At 40.6% G+C, this 27,298-nt stretch overlaps 1 protein-coding gene across 3 annotated transcripts in view; it reads right to left on the bottom strand.

Moving 5' to 3' along the window:
• Positions 1–27,298, bottom strand: part of LOC124143472 (neurogenic locus Notch protein-like) — a 113,105-nt gene that overhangs the window by 56,401 nt on the left and 29,406 nt on the right. For all 3 annotated transcript variants that reach the window (XM_046512467.2, XM_046512466.2, XM_046512465.2), the window contains exons 3-6: positions 6,196–6,332; positions 3,462–3,596; positions 2,006–2,210; positions 347–480 (exon numbers count right to left, since the gene is read on the bottom strand). In XM_046512467.2, the coding sequence (XP_046368423.1) occupies positions 347–480; positions 2,006–2,210; positions 3,462–3,596; positions 6,196–6,332 (611 nt within the window). The remainder of the gene's footprint in view (positions 1–346; positions 481–2,005; positions 2,211–3,461; positions 3,597–6,195; positions 6,333–27,298) is intronic.

The raw sequence follows: 27,298 nt of genomic DNA on the forward strand, positions 1-27,298 counted from the left end.
CTCTCAGCAAAGTAAGCTGGGCTACATTACACTTACAAGGATCAAGGGTCAAGATAATTTGAAATACAACATGCAATCCCTCCAAAAGGAGGGCTTCAAGTGACATTATATATGAAAATCAACATGGGGTGCGCAATCCCTCTGAAAGGAGGGCTTCAAGTGACATGTTATATGGAAGTCAACATAGGGTGCACAATACCTCTGAAAGGAGGGCTTCAAGTGACACGACATGTGAAATTGAACATGGGGTGCGCAATCCCTCAAAATGGAGGGCTTCAAGTGATATAACATGCAAGAAAACATGAGGTATGTAATCCCTCTAACATGAGGGCTTAAAGAGACTTACCAGCAAGGCAGGTACACTGGTACTGTAATTCGTCAGTCTTCGTGCAGCTTCCTCCATGCTGGCAGGGGCTGGGGCTACAAGGGATGTATCTCTCCGCACAATGGCGCCCTGTGTACCGCTCGGGGCACTCACACCTTAATGCCACAAAATAACATCATCATTTCGTTGTAATTCTTTTATTAATTATATAAGATAATTACGATATGCAAATGCATAAAAGGTAATGATCTCTCTATCATACAACATCACTCATATAACATCATTCTAAACGTAATTGATGTTTAAGATGCAACTTCACTAACTGATGTATGATTTCAAGAAACTGTAAATGAATACAATACATGAGTGTACTGCCCCATTTATCAAAAATGAAACATGATTCGCAGGTATTTTTCTCTGAAGAATTACCCCTACCTGAACTTGAAAGTAGTTCCTGCACATTGACCAAATTTGCATATTTATCGCATCATGATACCAAGTTTATCGTACTGGTCCATAGAGTCAAAAGTTCATGTAAAGAGGGGTAATCAAGGTTTGCTGCCATTGTATTTGAATCCAGAATTCATTAATTGTTTCCATCAGGGATGACCCCTCGACTTTCTTGCTTTATGTCCAAACACTCTGTTGTACTGCTTATCTTACATTATACAGACTGGATTGGACAAGGTTCATTATTATTGCATGTAACTTCCTGGATTCATGCGGTTACTAGGACAATAAAGTGTGCCTTATTGTGACTTGACTGAAATCCTGACTTTGACAAACTATGAATTGAACAAAATGAGATGTTATCTTATAACTTCACTCAGCTAATATAACATGTTCCTTCATGACTTTACTTTCATCAGTTGTAGCTTTAAGGCATACAACAATCCTCACAATCACCTTGAACTATCTTAAACCTTTTTTAATATTGATGTCTTTTACTTATTCCCCTTCATCTAAGAATATTATCTCAACAAATTCTGTAAACAAGAATTATCCGGATAATATTGCAAAGGACATTCTCAAGTGAGTGAGTGAATACTGTCTTAAGCCACAATCACCAATATTCCAGCTATTCCTGTTAGCGGAGTCTGGACTAGGTAAGCCAATGTAACAGGCAAAATAGTGGTGAAAATTACAGTAATCTTATATTAATGATATTAGATACTTATCCTGCTAAGACTAGACTATCTGCAATTTCCTACTTGTTCTACTTGTTCCCAAATCCCGTAACACAGCACCAAAACACTCCCTCACTGGTTGTCACCACCGCATGTCCCCTCATGCCATTCAACTTCCTCTTTCTACTTGTAGCTCAGACAGCGTAGGCAAGGTTTCGGGTTAATACGTGCTATAGGATTCAGGAACAAGTAGAAATTGCAGACGGTTTTAGCAGGATAAGAAATAGTTCTTTTTATATTAATGGATCCCTGACAATCAGTCATGACACCAGGGCCCACTTGTACAAAGGGATCTTAGCGCTAGGACTATCGTAAGCCTATGTTAAAGTATGGGACTTACGATCATCTTAGCACTAAGATCGTTTTGTGCAAGTGGGCCCAGGTGTTCAAGAAAAGGATAAGCATGTCCTATTTATTACAAGCATATTATCAGGCAATAAAATAATCTGGAAACTAATAATACAGAAATATATGCTTGAAGCCCAATACATACTCGTAATCTCCATAGGTATTTTGACACCGGCCTCCATTTAAGCACAGGTTGGAATTCTCAGTGCATTCATCCAAATCATCCATACAAGTCTTTCCGCGGAATCCTCGTGTACATTCACAGGTAAATCCATAGCTTGAGGATGTACATCTTCCGTCATTCCGACATGGCATAGATGCGCAGTGATCATCTAACTCACAATATCGGCCTGAAAATATAAAATATTACATTTCTGAATACACAAAGGGAACAAGGATTGAACTTTCAAGTATGGTGGTTGCAGGATCTGAACTGCAAACACAGATTGAACAACTGATCGATGGAATTCTGACAGCAACTGGTCAATACTTGATATGGCTTCACATGGACACATTCAAATAAGCATTTAAGGATGTTTTCTTGACAGAATACAAAAGTGAGTGAGTATAGTTTTATGCCGCTTTTAGCAATATTCCAGGAATATCATGGCGGGGGACACGAAAAATTGGCTTCACACATTGTACCAATCAGGGGAATCAAACCCAGGTGTTTGGAGTGACGAGTTAACGCTTTAACTACAAGACTTCCCCATCGCCCTGTATACAAAAGATGATATTTTAGCGATTCAATCATATGTTCAATTCATTGTCACACATAGGGAGTACAACTCTGGAGTCTGACAGTGTTTCATGTAGTAAAATCTGTTTTAGGGATGGGACGGGGAACTCAGGTACTTGGGTCTGGTGGGTCCTGAGTAGGTAACCACAGGACTACCCGGACCCATGGATAGTCACGTGATATATTGTTTAATGACCAAAACTCACTGTAGCTCAGTGGTTACACTACAAGTCGCTAATATTCGCATTTCTTCCTGACGATGCTCACATTCCTTTTGACTTGTGTATGTTTGAGTAAAGATAAAGCTTCAGTCATTTTCAGTATACGCAGGATCTGATCATTTGATGCATGTATTTAAATAGTTTGGCCAGGGATGCAGTAAAACAATTCCTAATCAGACATTTGGTTCCCAAATCTTGAGACCTGCAGAGGGTAGAGTCGAGGAAAAGGGGTTCAGGTAACCGGGTAGTAAATTTGGACTCGTCCTAGCCCTAGTTTTTTTGTTTATGCAGTACTCAGCACTTTCCAAGCTACATGAGTGAGTGAGTGAGTGAGTGAGTGAGTGAGTGAGTGAGTGAGTGAGTGAGTGAGTGTAGGTTTACAGCGCTTTTAGCAATAATCAAGCAATATTCCAGCAATACTCCAGCAATATCATGTCAGGGGACACCCGAAATCCAAGCTATATGATAGTGTCCTGTAAATAATCGAGACTAAACAACATCAGGGTACAACATCAACGATCCTCGCCACAGGGGTACGATGACATGATGACTCAACCAAGTCACTGAGCCTGGTGACGATTTAGTCCATTTGTCCTATTCTAACCCTGAACACTGCAAGCATGATGTGGCGACGCACATACCCCTATATCCTGGCATGCAGCGGCAGGTAAAGTCGGACAGGCTGTTGATGTTAGAACAGGATCCTCCATTTTGACAAGGGGAGCTGACACAGGCGCTGTTGCTGTCCACCATCTCACATAATGTCCCCTGGAAGCCTGGAAAAAAAGTAGAAATGGTTATTTTCTATCAATTATATTTCAGTGTCCAGGACACACACAATAATCTGAGCTAAATATTGTCCATAGTCCTCAATGTCCATCAAAGGTCAACCAGAAAATGGACGGTGGTCGAAATGGACGCTGAATATGAGTGAGTGAGTGAGCTTGATTTTACGCTGCTTTTAGCAATATTCCAGCAATATCACGATGGGGGACACCAGAAATGGGCTTCACACATTGTAACCCATGTTGGGAATCGAACCCGGGTCCCCTGCGTGACGAGCAAACACTTTAACCACTAGGCTACCCGACCGCCCCCACGCGGAATATGAATATTGTGACCAAAGTAGACCATCTTTGAATGGTTAAATGTGTCTTCCAACCTGGATGAAAGGTATTGTTGTACACACAAGCAGGGTTTTACCTTGACTTACAAAAGTGGGGGTCCAATATGTATTTTTAAGGGTCCTTGCAGGCAATATATGGGTCCTGTAAAGTACATGCTTTAGTACTGTACATTTAGACAAATATTTTAGAGCCTGTAATGAATCGTGGACAGTGGTCATGCTTGATGGATGAAATAACAGACACACACTCTTGATATACTGTAGGTACAATGAATAGTGTGTGTCCCTCGGGACGCAGTTTATTTATTTTCGCATCCATTCTCAATATTTGTGCATTGCGTAAAGTCCTGCACCAGTGAATGTGGTTGCGGTGGTGGTGGGGAAAGTGTTCAAATGTTGAGGGATAAAGAAAAAAATAAAGCAATATAGCTGAAAAAATGCCTATGGGACATGAAATTTTAAAGAAAATTGATAATTAAAATGCCTTAAAAGATGGAATTTTCGTAAACTCTGAAGCATTATTCTGAATTTTGAAAGTGCTTAAACAACAAAGGGGTTGCACTGTGAAAGCCTCATGGTTGACATTTTCCCTCATCGTGCTAAATAACTTGGTTTCTTGCCTCTCACAATTCTTGGTGTCCCTCTGCTGCACCATGATTCAAAGTGTTAGATATAACCTGTGATATTGCTGACTATAAAGCTAAAAACACTGTCTAATATACCTGATTATTTGTATCTTACGGAACTGACTGTCCCTTGACTCAATCCAGACATTTTATGTTTGAAAACACTTCAATAAAGTTTAGTTACATGCACAAAGAGGAGTTCCGTTCAATTTTTTTTTTAAAATAACATTTCCATTGCCATTGAGAGCTTGTAGACGTCCTGAAAACAATCAGGTACTGATGATTGATCAGCATTAATGGGAAACAGCTCTTTCAAATAGTTGTCAATGTTGCTCCATATAACGAAGGGAGATAACTCTTCCACCCCTGACAGCAAAGAGTCATCAGTCTCCATGACAGTTATATATAGAGTCTGCCATTTGATTCAAACACATAAAATTCTTCTTTTTTTAAGCATTTCTTACAGCAAGTAATTTCTGTTCTTTCTATAAGCATATGCATTCTTGGACAAAAGTATCTCTCGTACAAAGACAGTAATATTTGTCTAATATTTGGCTATCTTTCAGCAGAGGTTGTTTTATTAGCAGTGAATGGGTTGCAATATTTGTAGTCATATCACAAGGTTGTAAGTAATTTAGAGACTGAGCCAGGAAAGCCAGTGGTTGATAGCATGAGCAACTATCCAGATGACACACAATTAGCAAGGTTTCACTTCAAAGCTACCTATTCCTCATTTGTCAGCATTGGGTACTGGGAACTATTCCCCCTTGAAATCACCATGTCATACAAGTCTTGGATCCTGGGGTCCTATTCTGCCCTGGAATCACCAAGGGCAGAGGCACTGGATACTGTGGACCAAGCTATTCTGCTCTGGAATGCCCACAAGCATTGGGTACTGGGTGGTAATTATTCTCCTCTAGAATCACCAAGGGAGAGAACCATTGGGTACTGGGGCCTATTTTGCCTGGAATCACCAAGGGAGACAAGCATTGGGTACTGGTTGGGTACCGGGGGCCTATTTTGCCTGGAATCACCAAGGGAGACAAGCATTAGGTACTGGTTGGGTACCGGGGCCCTATTTTGCCTGGAATCACCAAGGGAGACAAGCATTGGGTACTGGTTGGGTACCGGGGGCCTACTTTGCCTGGAATTCCCACAGGTTTGCGTGATTCAAGTCTCATATTCAGTTAATATGAGATCACAGATGATCGTAATTAGAATATAATGAATGTTTTAGGACTATGGCAACATAAGATTGAATAATGTTTCCAGCCGAAATGAGTGTTAAGGACTTGGTGTAATATTGCTGACTGTGGCTTAAAATCCTTTACTTAAATTGAAAATCTTTTGATTTTCTGGCAGGGCCTGGGTTTTTATTGAAAAAATATCTGGTTTTGCAGCAGAAGCGGACAAAATATGTAGTCTTAATACAATATGCCAGGCCCCATAGATTACTAAATGGTCGGTCCCTCAGAACCTCTGCCAAAAGTAGATTGCTTAGTAGTTGTGCCAACAGTGCCGACAGTAGCAATACTTGTCTAGTCTCAGAATTCATCTCATCCATCAAAGACAAAATTGACTGAACAGTTAAATTCACTTTATGTATCGTTTGGAAAGCCTTACCTATTTTACATTGGCAAACCCCTCTGGGTGCCTCGTCCGCACGCTGCACGACTGTACATGTGCTGTTATGCATGCATAGATTGGCTCTGCAGGGGTTCAAGTCTTGGCAGAACTCGCCAACGTAATCATCCGGACATCTGAAAAGACATAAAGAGACAAATGAGTATCTTTTGACAAATGAATGTGTTTTTTGTGCCAGCAAACTTGAAATGTTGGATTAATACCAAAATGGGAATAGTTTTTCATTCAAGAGCTTGATGATGCGGAAGCAGACGCTACAAAAACTAGCAGACGTCCACATACCTTGTGATACATCTTCAAGTTTATACCCCTCTTGTGGATAGTGAAGTTGTGGCTTGGGTTGCTGGCATCTCTAACAACTATACTCATGTATTGAGTCTTAAAGTTGTTTTATTATGAGAAAAAAGACACTGACTGTTTACACTTGTAGAGAAATATGCTACTTTCCCAAAATCTAACAAAAATTAATTTTTTCCTTCTTTTTTTTTGCCTCTTGCAAACTGCACAGAACAAGACATAAAATTTGTCTAGACCAAAGATATTCAGGGTGTATCACATCTTGTATCAGATCACATCTTGTATCAGATCACATCTGTGGCAGTTACTCTGTTCACACAACCGAAGATACATCAGGAAAGTCATGTTGGGCCAACACAAGTTAATTATTTGTTTGTCCGCTTTATCTATATTTTTGGAGAAACGACAAATATGTCACAGATACGAAAAATGAAAAATGGAAAATGAAAAAAAGGTTACTCCCTGAAGGTTTAAGCTAGAAATACTCATTTGTTTGTTTGTTGTTTAACGTTTAATGATTGACATGGGCATCGATCTACCCAGTTGGGATACAATGATATGCATCAACCAAGTCAGCGAACCTGACCACCTGATCCCATCAGTCGCCTCATATGACAAGCATGGGTTGATAGAAACCTATTCTAACCCAGGTCTTCAAGGACCCTATACTCCATGACTGAAACCATGAACACATTCAGGGTTAATCTGAGTAAAAAAAAATTGGTTTAGTCTTTTATCAGCTTTGTTCTGTCTTCAACCCAAAGTTTAATTTGGAGCTAAAATACGGACATTCTGCCTTATGCTAGAAGCACCATCATTGAAGAGTGAGTAAGTATGGTTTTACGCCGCTTTTCGCAATATTCCAGCAATATCACAACGGGTGACACCTGAAATGGGCTTCACACATTGTACCCATGTCGGGAATCGAGCCCGGGTCAAGGGTATAAACACTCGGCAACACAACCGCCCCCCATCATTGAAGAGCAAGTCAAGATTCTAATGAAAGGAAAGTGAACAAGTACTTGTCACAGAAGTGACGAAATGTCCCCCGCCTGTATATACACCATAGTACCAAATATGAAGACAATCCAGCGATTACTTCTTGAGATATCGCGGCAACACTGTTTTCCAACTCCAAAAGCAGATTTACCTGCTGTGACCTTGAAAATGGGGTCAAGGTCACCAAAACCGACTGGTGTCTGCGGAGTCTGTATATACACCATAGTTCCAAACATAAAGACAATCCAGTGTTTAGTTCTTGAGATATCGCGGCAACAAACAGGTGGGACGTACGGACGGACGTACGGACGGCGGGGGATAAAAAGGCAAGTCTGATATTTGGAACCATGGCATATTATTTAACTCTTTGCCAAAAGTTTCAGATTTCACTTCCCACCACATCATCAACCAGTTTCAGAATCAATAAAACATCATGGCACTCCTTATCACAAAATAAATCCTTAAATCTCAAGAATTTACAACCAAATCAAAATTCTCACATTTGTCAAAGATAAAAGAAAAAATAAAGATGTCAAGTTTGAGACAAAATGCAAAGATAATTCTCCTAATTAGCCAATCATCAAGCAAGCTTACAACACATGGAGATAACAACTGATAAACATCTATCCCTGTAGCTGGTACACATGGCATGTCAATCAACATCATTGCAATATCATGCTAATATCAGACAGCTGAAGATTAAGAGCCATAACACGTTCTTCTGCCATGTTATTTTTCACTTGTACAAACATTAGGTAGCCAAGTGGTTAGTGTGTTTGCCAAGACCTGTGTTCTATTGTCAACATGGTAAAATTTGTATAGTCGTTTTATGTGAAGGTGCTGTTGGTAGAAGTGGTGCTGATATCATTTGACTGTAAAAATGAAATTGTTTGGGTATTGCTGTATAGATAAAATGCTTTTAGATAATGTTTATCTGCTGCAAATAAAACTATCAATTCCTCCTACCTGCAATAAGGTTATCTCATGAACAGCGACTATCTTCAGAACTTTCATTTTATGTTTCTAATATTGTCCTAGTAAAACCATACCTCTTGGAGAAGGGGAAAAATATTGTGGTTTCAAGCTCATGGTTTACAAATTAGGTGGTTGACCGAAAAGTTTGTATCTATTTCCATATTTCAAATTCTTATATGGATTGCAAAGGTAATATTTTCTTGGAGGCCATTATCATATTGAACTCACAAACATACAAACAAAAACATTGTAAAATTATGTGTATGTTATAAAAAATTAACCAACAATAACCATATCCTGGCAGAGATGCAATCATTGACAGCACCTTGCACTACAGGGCTTAGTATACACACCCCACCCCTAGTACACTTTCAGTCTATGCACATGCGCCAGCATTATAACCATGTATCACAACAAGCAACTGACACAAACACTGGTACAAACTCTGTCTTGTATCTGTTATCACATTAATAGTATCTCTATAGTAACAGTTTCATCATAACATAACACTTTCCGACTATGCTTGTCATAAGAGGCGACTAAATGATTAGGTGGTCAGGCTCGCTGACTTGGTTGATGCATGTCATTGTATCCCAATTGTGTGGATCACTGGATTGTCTGATCAAGACTCGATTATTTACACACCACCATCATATAGCTGGAATATTGCGTAGTGTGGCGTTAAACAACAAACAAACCAACCAACCCTCGTTTGTAACACTAGAGGTCCCGATATGGATTGAGGGGGTCTGCCTCCCTTCAAGTTTTCATGCACTATGTGTCAGTCCCACACTGTTCCCTTTGTGACTTGAAGTGTGCATCACCCTTTTTCAATCTACTGGATCTGTTTCTGTGGAACATCCTCACTGTATTTGATCCTGATGTAAGACAAAGCACTGACTGACCTGGACTCTGTAATACAAGTTAGTCCTCCTGTACTAAGGGACAGTTCCCTTCTTACAGTCAATTAACACATTCTCCTAATGCCATACACATCTGAAATATTTCTCTTACACAAGCAAAATATTAAGTCAATACAGGACCACATTTTTTACCTCTAAATCTATGCATTATCAAAATGCTACATATTAAGCAACTGGCATGTATCCAAATTCTCGATGTGATGCCAAATACCTCACATAATTATACACAAAAACCTGGATATTTGTCAAATATGACAGTGAATTTATACAGATCAACTTCAACCTTGAAACTCTATTCACAGAAACATAGTCCTCCCTTCTAATTTTCACTCTCGTGATGCCATAATATTGTGATTTTATTATTTACAAATTTTCTGAAGCAATATGGATTTGATGTAACAAAACAAAATTCTTTTGTATTAAAGATATTTATTGGAATTTAATTTTTATTAATTCTATATCCATACCATATTTTGTTTTGAACCTTGAATACATATTATCCCCACTATCGTAACTCTGACCTCGCTACATCAATAAAGAGTTTTATAAGCAACGACCCATGTTGTCTGGGTACGTTGACACATCCTAAACCAATCAAGTCACATGATCGTTTGATTAAGATGCCATTTATGTGCAGGATAGGTTTTTAGGCAAGGGACCAATTCTAATCCAAAATCCTCACAGGCTAAGGAATGTATGGGTTATCACTGTCCTTAATACTATTCCTACCATATACCCATTGTGTGCACCAAGAGCATGCTTCAACCTTCTGTGAGGAACCAAACCTTGACTTAGACAAGACAGGCAAACCTTTCTCCATTATGCTATCCCACAACCAATTTATGGCTTTATCACTATCAGACAAAAAGATAATGCTTGAGATTTTACTAAAATAATACCATTAAGACAGAAATTATTCGTTATATTTAAAAATTCATGAAAACCTTTCATTAGCTTTTCAGGAATGAAAGAAATAGGGCTGAGAAAGAAATTTGTGGAAGAGTGGAGGTAAGTACAAGAAATATCAGTCTCCTGAGATGGTATGCATTTCAGTGACATAAATGTATTTATACATTGATAGAATTAACTTTCTATAATTAGCATGGAGAGATGGTGAAAGATTACCATTGCCCAACCAGCCATATTTATGGAATCTCCAATGCAACACCGATTAATTCCTGACAGGAAACCCAAAGAGGAAAGTGAGAAATGTTATTGCGAATATTCATAATCTTCTTCAAGAGCATGATGTAGCAATTTCCTCTGACACGAACCCCAAGTCGTGATCCAGATTCTCAATGTTCTTATCCTAATCCCTGTAACAAGGGACAGCGACTTCAACACCACCTCAAGCTCAGTATAGATTATTTTATTCCGACCACACAAGGTGCCTCGTCAGTTTAATACGACATTACATGTTCCTTGGAATTCTTTGAATAGATGGTGCTATTGCATAGTGAGGAGTTATGTGAGGTTTATAAGGCAAAACCACTTATTTACTTGGTTCACAGATCCACTGGTTTGTTGTTTAATGCCGCACTCAGCAATATTTTAGCCAAATGATAGCGGTCTGTAAATAATCGAGTCTGCATCAGACAATCCAGTGATTGATATCACGAGCATCGATTGATGCAATTGGGATTGATGACATGCATGGGGGGTAATGTGAAATTTGAAACAATTCTTCCAACCCTCCCCACCCAATTGAATGACCAGTCTTTTTACTGTCTTCTCACATTCACTCCAAGAAAGACTTAACCTGTTTGGAAACGACAGTATTCCGTAACCTTCCAATTTTATTTTTTTTAAATATGCTTTAGAAGCCCATGAATTAGCAAACAGCTGCAGGTCTAAATATGTCACCTTCAAAGTCACAAGCTGTCATAGCTACATTCAGTGAGGGACTGATCTAGGGGAGGTAACCCATGACTACTGTGGACGTTCAGGTCTGTTGGCCAACATCACACACTGTCTGGGTACGATGACAAGCAATTAGCCAAATCACCAAGCCTGACCACTGATTTTATTTAATTGCCTCTTCTGAAGTAGAGTGCTCCCCAAGGATCTACTCTAACAGAAGTCCACTAAGGTAACATGTCTCTCAGGGCTCCGATTGCCATACAACACGGAATCAACAAAATAATTCTTAATCTTCAAATAAAACTGTTCTGAATGCCTTCATTTCCAGGGTAATCTGTGTAAGATACCTTCAAACACGGACACACAAAATTATTCTGTACCAGCATACTCTGTGTAACACATATTACAACTCAAGGCACACAAAATGCATTAGGTATGTATGACTTTGTACCATTTAATTCTGTTGAGGACCTCTGCCAAGTTGGCACCAACCCCCCTCATACATTCTTCTTCCTCCACCTCCTCCCCCCCTGGGTATGTCTGACTTTGTACATGTGTACTCGGTATAAGACATCTTCTAACACACAAAATGCCCTGGGTAAGTCTGACTTTGTGGATTCTGTATAGGACATCTTCTAACACACAAAATGCCCTGGGTATGTCTGACGTTGTACAAGTGGATTTTGTAAAAGATATCTTCTAAAACACAAAATACCCTGGGTATGTCTGACGTTGTACATGTGTACTCTGTATAAGACATCTTCTAACACACAAAATGCCCTGAGTATGTCTGACTTGGTGGATTCTGTATAAGACATCTTCTAACACACAAAATGCCCTGAGTATGTCTGACGTTGTACATGTGTACTCTGTATAAGGCATCTTCTTACACACAAAATGCCCTGGGTATGTCTGACGTTGTACATGTGTACTCTGTATAAGACATCTTCTTACACACAAAATGCCCTGAGTATGTCTGACTTGGTGGATTCTGTATAAGACATCTTCTAACACACAAAATGCCCTGAGTATGTCTGACGTTGTACATGTGTACTCTGTATAAGGCATCTTCTTACACACAAAATGCCCTGGGTATGTCTGACGTTGTACATGTGTACTCTGTATAAGACATCTTCTTACACACAAAATGCCCTGAGTATGTCTGACATTGTACAAGTGGATTCTGTATAAGACATCTTCTAACATACAAAATGCCCTGAGTATGTCTGACGTTGTACAAGTGGATTTTGTAAAAGAGATCTTCTAACACACAAAATGCCCTGGGTAAGACTGCAATGATCAAGCAAGAGTGGGTGTAGCTTAACATTCACATAATTCCCTGTAAATTGATTTGGGTAAACGACAATCTAGATTCAGACTGTCCAATTTGCCACAGAACACAAAAAGTGAGGAGTGTTTCTGACCATAAGCTGATTAACTCAGACATTACTTTTTCAATCTGGATTGGAAACACCCAGTGGCGTTAGCACAGCTCGAATTAATCAGAGACAGAACCGCTGCCATGGAAACCAAGAAAATCGAGGACAAAAAGTTTTAGTCCTAGTCTGGTCTTAAATATGTTCGGAAAGGTGAAATCTGATATCTTACACCAAGTCTTGAAAGGCAAACTTCCTTTGTCCCTGTGTCCCCCTTGCAAGCGACATGTGCCCACAGCGAGCAAGCCATCTTGCATTCCTCTGCAGCATCCCTTCCATGTTTTCAGTTTATAGTTCTTGTCTGACCCACGAATATATATGTTGTGACAAAACCAAATGGTGACTTGCATGACTGCAGCTCACCTCTTCAAATAGTCTCACCCTTTGTTTGCTTGTTTGTTGTTTAATGCCGCACTCAGAAATATTCCATGACGGCGGTCTGTAAATAATCGAGCCTGGACCAGACACTTCAGTGATTGACATCATGAGCATCGATCCATGCAATTGGGATACAATGACATGCATCAACAAGGTCAGCGAACCTGACCACCCGATCCCGTTAGTCGCCTCTTACTACAAGTATTAAGTCACCTTTTAAGGCAAGCATGGGTTGCTGAAGACCTTTTCTACCCCGGATCTTCACAGGTAGATTAACCCTAAAATATCCTGACAATCATCTCAATCTGAATTTAACATATACAACAGTGAGCGTATCAAGTAAAACTTCTAATCAAGTATTCTTCACTTCATTATACCAAAAATCATGTCAGGGTTTGTAACTTACTGTTTAATGCTCCACTCAGTTGTATTCCAGCTATATGACTGCATTTTGTAAATAATTGAGTATGGACCAGACAATCCAGTGATTGACATCATGTCCATCGATTTAAACAGTTGTGACACAATGACATGTATCACCAAAGTCAAGGAGCCTGACCATCCCATTCCGTTAGTCGCCTCTTACGACAAGCATGGGTTCCTGAAGAACAATCTTAATCTTGCCAGTTAAGCCAAGTCAGTGTGTGCGGAACTGGGGGCAGGAAGTGAGTGAGTTGATATTGTTTTATGTTGCAGTCTGTAGTATTCCAGCAGTATCACAGGGGATCGTAAATAGAACCATGTAAACCATGTCATCAACTTCACAAGGATACAAACCCAGGTTGATACACTATCACTGAGTGAGTGAGTGAGTGAGTATGGTTTTTCGCCGCTTTTAGCAATATTCCAGCAATATCAGGGCGGGGGACACCAGAAATGGGCTTCACACATTATACCCATGTCGGGAATCAAACCTGGGTCTTCGGCGTGACGAGCGAACGCTTTAATCACAAGGCTACCCAACCATCTCTGATACACTATGACACTGACCTATTGGGTATTCATGAAACAAGTTTATGATCTTCACAGCTTCTGTGTTACTGTTAAATCCTATGGATATATCAATAATTTGATTCAAGACATTTTATTTGTACACTTGCAAGTTAATGCATAATGTTCACCCCAATGTCTGGATACTGAAAAAACTAAATGATCACATATGAAAGCTTGATGTGGGAATAAGGCCCAAAGTGACGAAGGTCTCATACATTTAACACTTCAGTGAGTGAGTGAGTTGGGTTTAACGCCGCTTTTAACAGTATTCAAGTTATATCGCGGCGTGTCGGCTTAATGTGGGAGGAAAGCCCGAAGTGATGCAGGTCTCAGACGTTTACCACTTCGGTGAAACCCATGAGCACGGGTATGGTGCTGACAAACCAAGAAGCATAATCTGTGTCCGGGGCTCAAACCTACAGTCATGGGATACTGGTACAACAAAGAGACACAACAATGCATAGCAAATTGTTCTGCCTTCCATCGCTGGGCAACCTGTGCCCCAAGCTGGTTGGTGAATGGGGAACACAAGGGGCTTCACAAACATACCCACAAAGGGAATAGAACTCCCCTTAGTGACCACAGAGCCCCCTGACAGCATGTCCCGATGGCCCCCTATCTGCACTACAAACTCCGACCATCGTAATTCCTATTCTTTAACAAACATTTATGAATGTTGAAACAGGAAGACCACTTTGAGGAACAGGACCCTGCTTTTCAGAACTATTAGATCATCATAAAGCTTAGGTACGTACTGTACTGTGAAAACTCTTATCTCTCACAGCATTCCCCTCAAATTTCCCACACTGGGGAACCTTGACAGGCAGAAGCAGCAGCAGCATTATTAACCTGTGAGTCACTTATCACTGAAGTATGGGCATCTCAGCCCAATAGCTAGGAGTACTAAAAATAAAACCTTTCAATTATTCACCCAGCCCAAGGTTATTCCATGCCGATTTTCATATGTAACTTCATAATATTAAACCTTTTAGCCATGAAAGCATGAGAACATTACTTAATGCTCCTGATATGGAAATGGCAGGGTATTGCTGACTACTGTAAAAATTGTCTCTGAGAGAGATTTTCAAGTTGATGCATTTAGAAGTTGAAACAACATGAAGACATGCAACCTTTTATGGATAACAATTTCTTTGTTGTTCGTTTGTAATATTACGAAGTTTCATTTCTTCCTACTGAAATTATGGTATTAATATGAAGAGTATTTCTTTGTTTGAGATGTCCTATCCATTAAAGTCCTCTAGCCTAACTTTCCACATCAATTTCAATACACTAAGAGTCGACATATTTGGGCTATTATTAGCTCAGCTTACTAGACCGAAATATAAAATGTCAATGCCAGAGAATAATCAGTCTCGATAATCGGCTGAAATAAATTCCACTAGGAGTAAAAGGCAAAATAGTGGTGAAAAGTAAATGAATGGATCAATGAAAACCAGTGTCACAGGAGGCAACCAACAGGATAGGATAGTCAAGCTCGCTGACTTGGTTGATACATGTTATCGTATCCCAAATGCATAGATCGATGCTCATGATGTCAATCACTGGACTGTCTGGTCAAGACTTAATTATTTACAGACGCAGTCACAAGGCTGGAATAGTGCTGAGTGAGATGCTGAACAACAAGCAAACCAACATATGATCCACATTTCAGTTACCCGTATTTTTACAAGCATTGGTTACCTGGATCCTACTCTGTACCAGAATTCCCACATGAAAATGGAAACTGTTAACAAACACAGCATAGACCACTCTCTTGCCTTCCTCCCACTTTAGAGGGCAGTGGGGTAGCCTTGCGGTTAAAGTGTTTGCCCCGGCACACCGAAGGCCCGGGTTTAATTTCCACACATGGGTACAGTGTCTGCAGCCCATTCCTGGTGACCCCTGCCATGATATTGCTGGAATATTGCCAAAAGCAGCATAAAACCATACTACTCACTCACTCTTCCCCCCTTTAAATAAAATGATTAACCGTAACTCAATTCAATTAGATATATTGTCACAATCAAGCTCCTTGATTCCCTTCCTTCCCAGTGCTTTCCCTACACCCAGCAACCACTTGGACCTTTTCTCCTCTACAGCCCACCTGGCTGGCAGATTAGCCCGGCTCTCCGTTTATTATAAATATTACCAATGTAAACAGAAGCCCATGTGCTACAGTAGGTGAGGGACATGGTCAAACACCATGCTAGGCAACAATCTCAAGTGGTAACCTGGCTCAGGAGCCAAACCACCGGTAAATCTCAGCTGCTAACTTTTAACAGTAGATGGAGAATCACTGTCAGGATCTTATTAAACAGATGTTGAAAATTCAGTCCGACAATACAGAGACCTACCCAGACATGCTGTAGGTACTACAGCAGTGTTTAAAATTAAGGGGATTCCTGATCTTGAGGTATGCTACTTATTAAACAAATGTTGAAAAAGACAGCCTCACCATACACTGGGATTTTATCCACACCAAAATACCCCCAAAATACCTGAAAAAATTGTCATACTTCAGACATTTGAAAAAAATGAAATTTCTTCAACAAAAAAACATTGTTGCAAAATGTTTAAAAAAATATATATCTAAGTTCATAGTTTTAATTTTAAAAATATCTGGTTTTGCAGCTATAACTGAAAAACTATCTAGTCTACATACAGAATCCCAGCCCCTCTTCAGGCCGAATATGAAATGGACAGTCAACTTACAGGATTGTTTGAAAGGGATCCTAGGGTCCTTTGCTAATATAGTATTTGAATAGTGAGTGAATATGGCTTTAACCAACTTGTCCAGCAATAGCATACAAGGGGACACCACAAATGGGCTTCACACATTGTACCCATGTGGGGAATCGAACCTGAGTCTTCAGCGTGATGAGCAAATGCTTTAACCACTAGGCTACCCCCATCACTCCAGTATTTGAAGATGGATACCCTAAATATTCACCTCTTTACACAGGATTATGACACAGACTTTCACGGTTATTTTCAAACACTGGCTAACAGCCTAGTACAATGAGTATAGAGCCGGTGTAATTCATACATCAAGGCTGCAGTAAATCTGTTCCACAAGGCAGTATCAGGCCTGAATGAACAACAGGGGACCATGCTCCACGACCCGGTGCCCCTTTCTCGCCTGAACCTTGTATTTAGTGTCTTGTGTGAAACTGAAACATGGTTCTGTGTAATTACCCTGTTGGGACTCCAGGTTAGAATAGCTCCTTAGATACCTATGCCAGACCTTAATTGACTTAATTGATTGGGTGGTCAGACTCAGTAACTCGGTTGATAGTGTGGATCGTTGCTTATGATATTATTCACTGGATTGTCAGATCCAGATTTGATTATTCACGTCATATAGCTGGAATATTACTGAGAGTGGCGTTAAAAGACAAACCATTTAAAAAATGTAAGTATGTAATTAAGGAAAACATTCACTGTTAGACATATATACTGAACGAAAAAAGTTAGGGATCATGAAAATTTGTGGGGATATTTTTTCGTTGTGAAGACTGAACATACAATTTAATAAAAATAACTTTTTGACTCATTCAAACTTAAGGATATAGTGAGTGAGTGAGTGAGTTGGGTTTAACGCCCCTTTTAACAGTATAACAGTTATATCGCGGCGTGTCAACTTAATGTGGAAGGAAAGCCTGAAGTGATGCAGGTCTCAGACGTTTACCGCTTCGGTGAAACCCACGAGCATGGGTATGGTGCTGACAAACCTAGAAACATAATCGCGGTGAACCAGGATTCGAACCACAATCATAGGTTTCTGGCGTGCCCAAGGGACGCAACTCTGCACAGAGAATCGCGGTGCCTTAGACGACTGGGCCACCCGTGCCCCCTAAGGTGGTAGTGGTAGCAGGCAGACAAGGCAGTGTTAGAATGACTTGAAGCAAACTTGAACCGACTACTACCATGTTGTCTGAGCATAATCCTCCATATACATCAAGTCATATTCCTGTCTGTCATTTTTTTTAATAATTTGGTTATGTTAGAAAGGTGCAGGTGTGCCAAAATGACCAATTAGATTACCATGTTCTCTCTCAAAAGCTAAAAAACAAAATGCACCAAGATGGCTAATTGAACTGAAAGTTGCTAGTTTAGAAAACCAAGAGATGAAGGTCGTAAACATTTACCACCAAGGTTCAAGCCATCATTATAGTGCTGACAAACCAAGGATCATAATCTCTGTGTGTGTGTGTGTGTGTGTGTGTGTGTGTGTGTGTGTGTGTGTGTGTGTGTGTGTGTGTTTGTTTTATAGTGCTAGCCAACAAACACCATGCCACAGTTATACATGGATACCCTACTTAGACACAGTATACTGACTCCAAGCTGATCAGTCCATGTTTTACACCAAGTGCCAGGCAGGGAAACAACAAGTACCACCATTTAACATATTTTGGTATGATGCAGCTGGGATCAAACCACTGACCTTCTGATCTCTAGGCAGACACTATCCACAGAGCCAGTCAAGAGGTTCACATGAACAAGAAAGATAAAGTATGTGTGGCCATTAAAAAAGAGAATTTCAGAAGAAGATTCAAGCATATACATAGGTTTCATTTCAATGCAGATTTCCAACAGCGAACATGCCACAAGATTAAAAAAGCTGCAAGGGAGGTCATACTGATAGATCAGTGCACCAGTCGAGCCCTTTGGCTCATAGCTTATCCTGCCATTAACACACTTCTACGGACAATGGCACTGTTCACCTTAATTGCCCTCGCCTTGCGATTTCTACTCAAAAATTGTGGTCTGAAGAGCAAGAGCCAGCATATGGCAACATTCCCAAGAGGACTGTTTCCAGCACATTTTCCCAGACAGAAATGATGAAAAGACAGAAATTTTCGTCTTAATCAATTCAGGATAGTAACCTGCTATTCATAGTGATACGAGAGATAACGGCCTGGTCTTTGCTAGATCAATGGTGAAATTAACATGCAATAAGCGACAATATTGTCTGGCTACACGTGTGTTATTGTAGCCGTTGCAGAAGGCTTTGTCCATTGACATGGTGCTCAGGGTACAGTCTGTTTGCAATCAATTGAAATAAACGCCTGCCTGTTAGCAAACCTTAAACAAGCATTAAATTCGCTTCTTCAGATGTATTGAATAAAAGCTTTGACTGCCATATTTGCTTCCTGATCAACTCAGAGGACAACAATGAGGATAAGAGAGAAAGAAAGTACGAGTCAAACGCCAGTCATCAATTCGGGTACATTTTTCTAAACCATCAATCTTTCTCTGGTGTTTTAATTTCTTTTTAAAATCTGCAAAACAAGCTGTTTTCTTTTTTAGAATCTGGAATGATTTGATGTTAAACCTCTGAATAACACATCCATTCAATAAAGGTTTTTGTACTAGTGCAAGGATTTGACACTGATTTAAGAAATATTCCACCCATAAGACAGGGAGAGAAGGCATGTTTGGAATTAAACCCAACCCTGCATTACAAGTAAACACTTTAACCACTAGGCTACCTCACCCACTCTTTCAGAACGACACAAAAATGGAAAATTAGTTTTCTTCTGACATTCAAAATATCACCCATACTTTAACTGACAGGTCATCATTTAAAACTTCCTTACAAAATATCGTATACAAGTTTGCACCAACCACTTACACACATTACAAATTTCAAACAAAATCCGAAGATTGAAAGACCAATTTTGAAAACCTCTGTAGATTGATAAGCAATATATTCAATTACTGCGGCTTATCCTGCAGATGGAAAGCAGTCACTAGACACTTGTCATGAAAGAGAGTTATAGTATCAAGCTTCAATAAAAGCAGAACACTATCAATCAAACACTGGTAAATGCGCCAGCATGTCAAAGCCTCGTGGCTGGTAGCAAGCCAACAATTTGGCCACAGGCCCAGCTCGTTCCCTGTCATTTCAGCCAATCACAGCCCTCCATAGCCCATTAAAACCGGCAGGTGCTCCAGCCCCTTGTCCCATTCTGTGTAGCTCAAGTGCTGACCCGGGGCAAAATTTTACGACTATCTTCTCCCTTGTACACCATACACAATGATATAAACCAGCTTTTAGATACCCTTATTGAAATGCTACCACGCTGTAGAAAGACGGACAGACTCAAACAACGTGAATATTCACAACAGTCTTTTGAGGTTAGGAATTTTGACAGCAATTTTTTCACCTGTCACAAACTAGAAGTATCTCAAGGGACAGAGGAACCTAGTTCAACAATGAGGTGTGGCATAGCCAACAGGTTCATTGTCAAGGGAGAGTTCCCTCCCTCCCTCCCTTTCAACTTATATTCTCCTGCATCTTAATGTATTTGGTTACAAAAACTGAAAGTACAGTAAACTTTGGTTATAACGAACTTGAAGGGTCCACTAAATTTAGTTCATTATAACAGTAGTTTGTTATAAGCATATATACAGCATTTATACAACAAATGGTCAGGACTAAAAAAAGTTTGTTATATTGATCAGTTGTATTACTGTATTCTACTGTAACCATTTGAGCTTTAATAGTCCCAGTTGAGTACTGTTCAAAACATACACAACATTACTCTCAGTCAAGAACCATGTGGTGCATTTATCTTTCTAAAAGTCATTTTGCACACATGAAGTACATCTTAAACACATTTTGAGATAATCAATACTTCCTCCAAGTGTAAAAGGTCTCAGATTGATAAAGTCACTTTACTTATCTCTTGCTGGTGGATTATCAAATTCAAAATACCTATAACATTAACTTCTTTATTTCAATTTTCATAAAGCAGTTGCCTTACTTATCATCTTTCGACTCAAGGAGTAAATCACCCAAGGAGAACAAGAGATGACTTGTACATGGTTATAATTTATAAATATATAAATAATTAAATACATACAGTAATGGCAAACAAAAATAGACTTCCCAGGGACCAAATAAGTGCAACGGTAATGAATATTCTTGGTTGTCGTAAGACAAGTTTAAAAAAAACATTCTTCACCTTTATTGTGCATGATAAGTTCACATTCATGACTGAAATTTGAGATTGAAACTTCAGTCAGTCATTTCAGGGTCACCACCTGCCCTATACATGACACTCAATTAAGAACATAATCTTCCCTCAAAAGATGTCACATGGTTTAAATACCAATGTCAAATATACACCACAAAGAGAATTGCAACATCATTGAATTATTGTATATCTACCTTTGAAGACCAATCAAGCATGTCTATCATATCTGAAGTCATGACAACAAACTTAAACAATGTGTAACAAGCATAAACTCTGCTACACCCTTCTAATGATTGGCGACAACACGCCAACGGATATCTACATAGTACTGAGTACATTGATGATCCAACATGATAATATTAATCATACAGTAATTGACATAATTAGCACCCCTCCCCTAATAACTACTCAATAACCCTACAATACAGCTGGAGCCACTGTCATCCACCCCTACCTTTCAATCTACACGTCAGTTTAATACGGAATTTACTGTTGACTGAGTTTTATGACACTTAGAACAGTATTTCAGTTATACAACAGCATGTTATCTTCATGTGAGATAAAAGCTCAAAGTGATGCTGCTCTTCGATGTTTTAACCCACAGGTATGGATATGGTTCTGACAAAACTAGGAACATAATCAGGGCTAGTCTCAGACTGAGCCTAGCATCATAGGCTTTCTGGTTACCTAAGAGACAGAACTCGACTTTATGCTACAGAAGGGGTTGTCAGCACACCTCATACTACAGGGTACATAGTACAAAACTAACCCCATCATAAATTTTTATTATACATACGGTAAACAGTTTGTATTCAAACTGAAGAAACTGATTTTATCATCTACAGTGTCAAACAATATATTCCTCTGATTTATTTCATTCCAGCAGACAGCATGATATGGGCACAGAACAAATAATGGCTTATCCAGTTATCAGAATCTACTCGAGGGTGACAAGTGGGTAATCCTTACAGCAGTACACATGCAAGGTCGATGTATCCCTATCAAAATCTAACCCTAGGCATAAAGCATGTTACTGTTTTTACATTTAATAGAGTTATGTGATCAGCATCTGTGCCGGTGTTTTCAGTGAGACAGGTTCTTTGTGTGACTCATCACGCTGCATTAATATTAACATTTAAAAGTTTAGTCAAAACCCCCAATACCCAAGATCATCCCAACAGATTGTTGTATTTTGTAAAGAAAGATGTAGCAGTAACTACCAGTAGCAACAACAGTCAGCTTTGGATATAACAAGACCTGTGAAGATCCAGGGTAGACTTGCATACATACAGTAACTCACTTCGAAAAGACCTGTGAAGATCCGGGATAGAGTAGGTCTACAGCAACCCATGCTTGCCGTAAAAGGCGACTATGCTTGTCATAAGAGGCGACTAACGGGATCAGGTAGTCAGGCTTGCTGACTTGGTTCATGCATGTCATCGTATCCCATTTGCGTGGATCGATGCTCTTGACGTCAATCACTGGATTGTCTGGCCCAGACTCGATTATTTACAGATCGCCGTCATATAGCTTGAATATTGCTGAGTGCAGCATTAAACAACAACCAACATTGGATATAACAAAATTGGAATACAGCTGGACATAACAAAACTAGACAGAACTAACTGGACATAACAAAACTGGACATAACAAAACTAGACAGAACATAGCTAGATATAACAAATCTTGATATACCAGCTGGACATAACAAATCCGTATAAAGGAACTTGACATAGCTTGATATAACAGCTGGAAAACATTAATAATAAAGTGGAGAGAAGGTTATCTCAGTCACCAAGTGTCAGGTCTAATCTGGACGAGTCAAACTGGTGGTTGATATCACAAGCAGCATCCAATCAGATAACCGTGACTACATGATCCACATTACATTGCTCTGAAGCATGGGATACTGGAAACCTGCCCTTTATCCCACAGTGATGAAGGTCTTTATCTCACTCTTGTAGTGAGTGAGCGAGTTGGGCTTAACACCGCTTTTAACAGTATTCCAGTTATATCACGGCATGTCAGCTTAATGTGGGAGGAAAGCCCGAAGTGATGCAGGTCTCAGATGTTTACCACTTCGGTGAAACCCACGGGCACGGGTATGGTGCTGACAAACCTAGAAACATAATCGAGGCGAACGGGGATTCAAACCCACAATCATAGCTTTCTGGCGTGTCCAAGGGACGCAACTCTGCACAGCGAATCGCGGCGCCTTAGACGACTGGGCCACCCGTGCCCCTCTCACTCTTGTAAGAAAGCCCATTTCTTTTATTCCCTATTCCCAATACACCACTATTCCCTACTGTGAACGAAACCTTCCTATTGCTGCAATCCTGGCTTCCTCCACTCCACACAAAAAGGAGATCTTCATGGGCATATCTGACACAGTATGCAGGTCAAGTTTACTAATGTTTGATATTTATCAGTCAACAATACCACTAAGACGCCCAGATAGCTGGTATCATGGCTATATAAACAATGGTCTCATAGGAAAGATAACACAACACACACAGATAGAAAACTTCAGGTAGCTAGGCTGAGTATCTGATGAAGCAGAAACCAAAGACCACAGCTTGAAAGGGATTATTCTTTGAAATTTGGTCTGGCACGCCTCGTATTTGATGGGAGTTGTTTTTGATAACCGTTGGCACAATCAGTGATATGGACAACAACACATGCTGCTTGCTTCCTGAAACTGTCCTGCTACAGGGTATTAAAGGACAAATCTTTCAAAGTTGATACAGAGACATTAAGCATGGTTAACACAATATTAAACATTATTAAGCAATATTTAAGCAATATCACTGCACTCCCAAAATGTGCTTAACAGATTTTACCCAAGAAGGGAATCAAACTAGGCACTAAAAGCAAACACCTTAACCACAAGGCCATCCCACCACTGGACAGTTGGACAGAAAAGCTGCTATTTGGACTCAAATTTTAATCCATCAAATTTCTCAAATCGCAAATTCTTATAAAATGTTAAATGACAAGAACCAATTGTTGTTCCTGAACCTAGGTTTAATTCAACCGTTTCCAAAATCTTGTACATTCACTGTTGTGCTACCTCATGTATTTTGTCATTGCTAATGGAATGAGTGAGTTTAGTCAAACTTACAATAAAATGTTCCAAGGTTAACATCAATTTGAATCATGAAAACATGTTGAGAAATTCATTCAGATTCTGACTTTGACCCCTTATTGCATCCTTATTCTTAGTTTTATACTGAGGCTGACATATAGTCTCAGAAATAAAGTTATCTTATTTAAAAATATATATCTCCAAATTAATTTCCTTTTTAAAAATATAATCTAAATCGAGCCTGGAATAATCCATAATTTTTAGCCTTTACAACGAAATATAAATTTATTTCTATTACATTTTTATCAATCAAATCATTTATGTTTTATCCAGTTAAGCTGCTGCCATGATTTTCCATTGCACCACAACATAAACACAACAAAATGCTTCATTTTGTATTGACAGCTTCTTGGAAGATGATACCAATGAGCTTTGTAAACTTCTACCCCATTCGCATGCACATTTACTCATGTTTGTTTGTTTGTTTGTTCTTTAATGCCGCACTCAGCAATATTCCAGCTATATGATGGCGGTCTGTAAATAATTGAGTCTGGACCAGACAATCCAGTGACTGACATCATGAACATCGATCCACGCAATTGGGATCGTTGACATACATCAACCAAGTCAGCGAACATGACCATCCAATCCCGATAGTCACCTCTTACAACAAGCATAGTCGCCATTTACAGCAAGCGGGGTTGCTGAAGACCTATACTACCCCAGATCATCACCGGTTGTTTCTTGGCTGTTGCTATTCACTACTAGTTTGTCAAGCCAAGACATGACTACTTCCAGGGTGCAATGGTATGGCTTGATTATTGGAGGGTGCCAACCCCAGACCCCCTCTAGGCATCAGGCATACCACGGAATGTCTCGAAAGCAGCCAACGAAATCCTGAGTCATATCAGTGTACGCAACTGGTACAAGTAAATTAGACAGGGATTTTCACATAGAATGCATGACCATGAGAGCTCATAACTTTATGCTGCCTATTTTATTGATCTGTCACCTTTGCAACAAACAAAAGACACAAAATAAATTTCAGCACTGAAATATCGGCATCTGCACGCCAGAGGGTATGGCATCCAGTGTACTGCGAGGCAGCATTCGGTGTATCATATTGTGGACTACCAAGAAAACCAACTTACTTCCAATGAATTTCCTACTTTATTTGTCCCCACCCTCCCAATCACACACACTCCCACACAGCCCACCCTCCCCACCATACACACAGTTCCATCAACAGGTATAAGGACCACGTCAGTGTCCAGCCAGGGAGTCTGTATTGGGCACCTGGTGATGGAGCCGTCCCCACCGTCCCCACCCTCCCCACCACACACTCCCACACAGTCCTATCAGGACAGGTATGAGGACCACGTCAGTGTCCAGCCAGGGAGTCTGTATTGGGCACCTGGTGATGGAGCCGTCCCCACCGTCCCCACCCTCCCCACCACACACTCCCACACAGTCCTATCATGACAGGTATGAGGACCACGTCAGTGTCCAGCCAGGGAGTTTGTATTGGGCACCTGGTGATGGAGCCGTCCCCACCCTCCCCATCACACACTCCCACACAGTCCTATCACGACAGGTATGAGGTCCACGTCAGTGTCCAGCCAGGGAGTCTGTATTGGGTACCTGGTGATGGAGCCGTCCCCACCCTCCCCACCACTCACTCCCACACAGTCCTATCACGACAGGTATGAGGACCACGTCAGTGTCCAGCCAGGGAGTCTGTTTTGGGCACCTGGTGATAGAGCCGTCCCCACCCTCCCCACCACACACTCCCACACAGTCCTATCATGACAGGTATGAGGTCCACGTCAGTGTCCAGCCAGGGAGTCTTTATTGTGCACCTGGTGATAGAGCCGTCCCCACCCTCCCCACCACACACTCCCACACAGTCCTATCACGACAGGTATGAGGACCACGTCAGTGTCCAGCCAGGGAGTCTTTATTGTGCACCTGGTGATAGAGCCGTCCCCACCCTCCCCACCACACACTCCCACACAGTCCTATCACGACAGGTATGAGGACTACGTCAGTTTCAAGCCAGGGAGTCTGTATTGGGCACCTGGTGATAGAGCCGTCCCCGCCCTCCCCATCACACACTCCCACACAGTCCTATCACGACAGGTATGAGGACTACGTCAGTTTCAAGCCAGGGAGTCTGTATTGGGCACCTGGTGATAGAGCCGTCCCCGCCCTCCCCATCACACACTCCCACACAGTCCTATCACAACAGGTATGAGGACTACGTCAGTTTCAAGCCAGGGAGTCTGTATTGGGCACCTGGTGATGGAGCCGTCCCCACCCTCCCCACCACACACTCCCACACAGTCCTATCACGACAGGTATGAGGACTACGTCAGTTTCAAGCCAGGGAGTCTGTATTGGGCACCTGGTGATGGAGCCGTCCCCACCCTCCCCACCACTCACTCCCACACAGTCCTATCACGACAGGTATGAGGACTACGTCAGTTTCAAGCCAGGGAGTCTGTATTGGGCACCTGGTGATAGAGCCGTCCCCGCCCTCCCCATCACACACTCCCACACAGTCCTATCACGACAGGTATGAGGACTACGTCAGTTTCAAGCCAGGGAGTCTGTATTGGGCACCTGGTGATGGAGTTGTCCAGGTGTGGTCTTCAGGCCTCATACCAACCCTGCATAGCTACCTACACATGCCATTACATCCCTATCTTTCAAACTGTTCCCTGTGATAGATAAATAGCAATTTGATAGGGAACGTTGCAATGTTAAAAACCCTTTAATCTATTTTACATACATTCTTTGCCCATTTCAGTACATGAACCTTATATGTCTCCCACAATATGTTTCTGTTGATGCAGTTTTTCCATTAAATAACTTGTGTTCTTAATCCTCTCAATCTACCTGCAGTAAAATTTTGTGGGACTGGTTAGAAAATCAATGCAGTTTTACACCATTGTCAAGCTATTTCACAACCAAGTTATTAAGTGCAACCCACATACCAATGGTTGATAGTACGAGCGAAGAGAAGGTTTGGTGAGGTGAAATGGGGTCTAACATTACATTCCCTTATGTTGCAACGTAAATTCATAATTCCAATTTTGGAATTGATTGATATCTGCAGTAGACAAATCAGCCTCTGCAAATGCCTTGATACAT

This window comes from Haliotis rufescens, unplaced genomic scaffold (genome assembly GCF_023055435.1).
Source record: "Haliotis rufescens isolate VD_foot unplaced genomic scaffold, xgHalRufe1.0.p SCAF_8, whole genome shotgun sequence".
Classification (NCBI taxonomy): domain Eukaryota; kingdom Metazoa; phylum Mollusca; class Gastropoda; order Lepetellida; family Haliotidae; genus Haliotis; species Haliotis rufescens.